This window comes from Nicotiana tabacum, chromosome 19 (assembly GCF_000715075.1).
Source record: "Nicotiana tabacum cultivar K326 chromosome 19, ASM71507v2, whole genome shotgun sequence".
Classification (NCBI taxonomy): domain Eukaryota; kingdom Viridiplantae; phylum Streptophyta; class Magnoliopsida; order Solanales; family Solanaceae; genus Nicotiana; species Nicotiana tabacum.
Window position 1 is genome coordinate 151,293,958 of NC_134098.1, and position 5,127 is coordinate 151,299,084.

General features: G+C 39.2%; 1 protein-coding gene across 1 annotated transcript; it reads right to left on the reverse strand.

Moving 5' to 3' along the window:
* Positions 1-222: 222 nt before the first annotated feature.
* Positions 223-4,242, reverse strand: LOC107761145 (zinc finger CCCH domain-containing protein 30-like). The gene is made up of 2 exons (XM_016579320.2): positions 3,818-4,242; positions 223-2,921 (listed from the first exon to the last, which is right to left on the reverse strand). Exon 2 carries the CDS (start codon positions 2,908-2,910, stop codon positions 727-729), a length of 2,184 nt encoding a protein of 727 aa, XP_016434806.1. The 5' UTR covers positions 2,911-2,921; positions 3,818-4,242; the 3' UTR covers positions 223-726.
* Positions 4,243-5,127: the final 885 nt, after the last annotated feature.

Below are 5,127 nucleotides of genomic sequence, written 5' to 3' on the forward strand. Positions count from 1 at the left end.
TAAAGAAAAAAGAAAAATATCAACCCTTGTCACCATCTAAAGATGCAACCTATGTTTGGAGAACTCTAGAATTTTATCCTCAAATACCAATCAACATCCACATGTTGGACCATACCCACCTCATTTACTCCACAATCTAAAAGCCATTCTTTAATGAGTGGGTAGAGCAGATGGTATGATAATGTAATGGAGAGTAGTAATATATACAAATCATGCAATGCGTTAATTAAAAAGTACTACTTTATTGAAATGAAACAATAGTAAACAATTTTGCTGTGTTTTACATCATCAAAGACAAAGAAATACCATTCCTTCCCAAACACCAGAAATCCGAACTAGAGACACCTTGAAAATGTTAATGGTGCTTTGTTCAGGAGAATAAAGAAGCGGGGAAATAAAACTGTAAGGCTACATAGTTTCATTTGGGAACAAAAAATAGTCCTAGGATTATGGAAAAATACAAGGATGAATTCAACAAACCTGGACTGAGTTTTCTTTAATACAGCCCAGACAACTTGAAACTCTTGCTGTAAACAAATGAACGATTAGAATTGAATAGAAACATATTTGGAAAGTTATGCTTGCCTTCCCCCCTAGATTTTTTTCCCTGCTTCTCCCAACTTGCCTCCCCCATCAACAAAAAGTTGTACCCACCAAAATAATATATACTACCCTATGAATTTGATTTGTTTGGCTAAATGCGATAATGAATTAATCGTTGTCTCGCTATGCTACAAGCTGATCAAGTTGCATCTGCTCGAGCCAAGCTCCTAAAACTGAATGATCAACTGAATCAACTTTGCTCAGACTCTCACCAGATGGCACAGTACCCGAAATGGGAGCTGCCTGCTTCTCTTTCATCTCAGATGGTGATTCCTTGACAAGAGATTGCACCCATGATAGATCAGGCTCCTCTCCATTGTTGAGCTGCTCAAAAGAAGATGATCGGCGCATGCGTCCAACTCCACTTCCATTCACAGACCAGTCAACCTTTCCAGTGGGAGAGCCCCAATTCGACCAAGAATTACCTACTGGAGATCCAACAATGGAGGCATTATTGGAACCAAGATCACGGGAGCTGAGGCTGCGCAGCTGTTGCTGCTGCTTCTCACGCTGCGCAAATGCTGAAAGGCGAGCGCTCATAGGTGAGATGGGCTCCATGCTTCTTGGGGACATCCTTCCAGGTGATGAAACACCAAAAGAAGCCTGCAAAAGAGGATGCTCCATGTTTTTCGGAGAAAAGACATTAGTGTTAATTGGGGAAAGCATGCTCTGCTGTTGTTGGAACTGATTAAAGAAAGCCGACTTATGTGATGGGGAGAAAACACCAGAAGCCGCTGCCTGATCAGAATACCGCGGAGAAGAGGTAATCTCGGCAGAAAATAGCTCTTCAAGATTTGAAGGAGTTAGTGTATTGGACCGACCAGATCGGTTCAAAGAGTTAGGATGTGGCTGTGAATAACAAGCCATGTCATTCAGAACTAGTTGCTGTGCATCAAAATCATGCAACATGCTGAAATCCTCGGGCGGAATGTCACGTGCACTAAGGGAAGACCTCAGGCGGCTGGACTGTAGATTGCTTCCAGGTAGATGAAGAGCGGGAACATTTGGCTGAGGCCATGGTGCAGACGGATGAGACATTCCATTGGCAGTAGGGGACATGGGTTGGTTGAAAGCAGGAGGAGACATGACAGAGTGTGCTGAGGGCGAGCCAGGAAAAAGGTTCAGTGCTGCAGCCATGTCCATCACAGTAGCTGCAGAAGCAGCTGACCGAGGAGATGGAACTGCAGATCCAGTAGAAACATACAAGGGCCTAAGCTCCTCAGTAGTATGGGCAAAAAAGCAGACTCGCCTTGCACAACTTGTACCATCCTTGCACAGGCGCGTTCGGTACTGAGCAGGGTGCAGCCAGCACTCAAACACCCCATGAGCATATTCACACATATCACCCCGCCGGCATGCACCCTTGCGAAATTCAGGACAAGGCACACAGCTATAATGGTACTTCCTTGGATCTCTTCTGCGAGCGTTCTCCCCTGGGTGGACAAATGGGCACTCTGTCCAGTCATGAGAATAGGCCCTAGAACAAGGCCGGACTTTGAAAGAGAACATGCGGAACTCATCCGTCGAATAGATACTATTCTTGATATCAGGGAGAGATGGATCTATTGGATATTCTTTTTTCTCTGGTGCAGAATTAGCAGGGATATCACTGAACTTTGATGCCATAGGGGAACACAAGGAATCGGATGGTGAAAATGGAGATCCATTCTCTGGTGATGAGGATAGAATGGGAGAGGATCCATTTGAAGTAGTGACAGATACTCTCAATTTGCACTCACCAACTGAACCATCAGATGAATTTTTCAGAAGCAGTTCTTCAAGAGAAGCTCTAGCACCATGAAGCTTTGGAGGAACAACAATCACATCCGCTGGCCGCTGACCATTAGAATCCTCAATATTAGGATCGGCACCAGCTGATAGCAGCAACTTAACTGCATCAACAGCATTGACAGAACCACCAGATGTTGCACAGTGAAGAGCTGTGCACTTGTTAGGACCACAAGCACGATTAACATCAACCACTGGATTAGAGATAATCAATTTCAAAACATCTAAGCTTCCATATGTGGCTGCTACCATTAAAGGAGTTCTTTCCTCATTAACAATCTGCTTTGCGCCTTTCTTGCGAACCAACCATAGGCCCGCCTCATCAATAGCAGAAGCACCGCGCTCAACAGATCTTTTAAAACCTTCAAGATCATTATTTGCAGCAAGTTCAAGCAAACTAGAAAAGGAATCTTCAGTCTCAACCGTGAGTTTAGTAATACCCTTCATACTAGATTTAGAATCAGTAATGGATTGGTTGGTAGATGAACTAGAATTGGGTCTTTCTGGGCCAGTGCACATGCTTCAGCCAACTGCAAGTCAAAACACACAGAATTAGAAAGAAGATTTCAACAACAAATTAAGTAAAAACTTCAAGCATCATATTTCTAGAATCAGATGGATTTCATAAACAGATTAAAACAAATCGAATACCATTAAAAATCTAATTCAAGAATCCACCAGACTGACAGCATCAAACAACTTGAATCTTCCTAAAACACCAGAGAAAATCTATCGAACTGAACCCCAAATTTAAGGGTTTGGAGACGAAGGGTAAAAAGATAATGGGAAAAGATAACAGGAAAATAGCCATAGTAGGTACACCAAAAAGCACCTAACCCTCTCAGAAGCTAATGAATACAGAGATATGACAATGCACCAGCCCCTTAAATAGACAAAATATGCTCTTTTTCGCTAAAACGGGGATAAAGAAGAAAAAAACGACGAATAATTTACCAACTTCAACGTATCCTGAAGTATATAGACTTATTTCAGCAAAAATCGAAAACAACAAGAGTATGATTGTCTTTTGGTTTTCTTGACGCATTTCATCAGCTACATCAAAACAAACCCTTTATACTCAAACATCAATAGCGAAAAAATATCAAGAGAATCGCATCTTATACCCAAATATATTCTACAGCTGATCATCCTTATAAAATATTCTCTCCAGAACTTCAAAAGATCACATCTTTACATAATAAATTGTCACGATAGAAAAACGCAACAACATAGATCAACCTAACGTTATCCAAGTATATCAGCAGAATTCGGCAAGAATACTTCAGCTATAAACTAGAATTTACTGACATAATCTCAGCAGATTTCACAGATAGTCAACCAGAGTCAACACAAAATAAGAGCAAAAAAGGAAACTAAAATACTAATATTCACAAATTCGATCTCGATCATTCAACTCAAATCTTACCAGGAATCAAAGCACAAATCCAACAGCTGTAGTTAGTTTAAGTAGATCCACCACAACAAAGTCTCCAAATAGATGTTTATTATTCAAAACTCCTTAGAAGTTGAGAAAACAGCAGTAAATGAAAAATCGCCGAAGCTACATAAGCTAATCGTCTCCATTGAAACTCCAAAAACTCTCTGTTTGTAATATATCTACAAAAATATATAAATTAGTGATTCTGTACATACTCCATTGGAAATGAGAGAGAAAGTGAAAGGAGAGAGAAAGATCGAGAAGCAGAGTATGAACTCTGAAGGCGGAGTTCTGTAATAGAGAGAGAAAAGAGGGAAGTATAAAATTGAAATGCAAATGTAATTGAAATTGAAATGCAAATGCGAAATGAAATAGTGTTGAAATTCACGCGAAATGAAATGAAGTGGAAATGAGAGTCAAGTGAAATCGAAGTGATATTTGAAAGTGAGGGAGTGGGGACGGGTTTGGCCGGTGAAAGTTACCGGTTGGATGGGTAATAGAGTTGAGGAGCGGACGTGAGTGCGATAGTCAATTGTGGTTAATTCTGGAGTCAAATCGAAAGAAAAGGGAAAAGGATATATAATCAGACACGCGGCAAAAGAAGAAAAATTTAGAGGTGCTTTAGCTAAAAGGCCCTCATATTTCTCCAAATTCACTTTTATTGCCCAGATACAATACAAAATAGCAAATTAATCACAAGTGTCCTTTCGGGGACGTCCCCATAGAATCTAATCACAACTTCACAAGTGTGCAAAGGGAACAACATACGAATAAATCAACAACAACAAACTTAGTGGGCGTTTGGACATAAGAATTGTAAAAAAAAAAAAAAAAAAAATTTAAGTAAAAATGATATTTAAAAATTAAAGTTGTATTTGGACATGAATATAATTTTGGGTTGTTTTGAAATTTTGTAAGTGATCTGAATAACAATTTTGAAAAATAACTTTTTGGAGTTTTCAAATTTTCAAAAAAATTCAAAATTCATTTTCAAGTGAAAATTGAAAATTTTATGGCCAAACACTGATTTCGGAAAGAAATAAAAACGTTTCGAAAAAAATTGAAAAAATTCTTATGTCCAAATGGGCTCTTAGAATTTCCCACAAAGGGGATCTCGGGAGTGTAAGATGTACACAGTCTTATCTCTACATTGGAAGGGCACAGAGGCAACCTACGAATAAATCAGTGGTGTATATTCAATTCTCATTTTCTTTTTCTTTTTCCGTTTTAAAAAAATTAATTTTCTCACTTAATACTTGGATTATTTAATATAAATGCCATATATCTCACTTTAATTT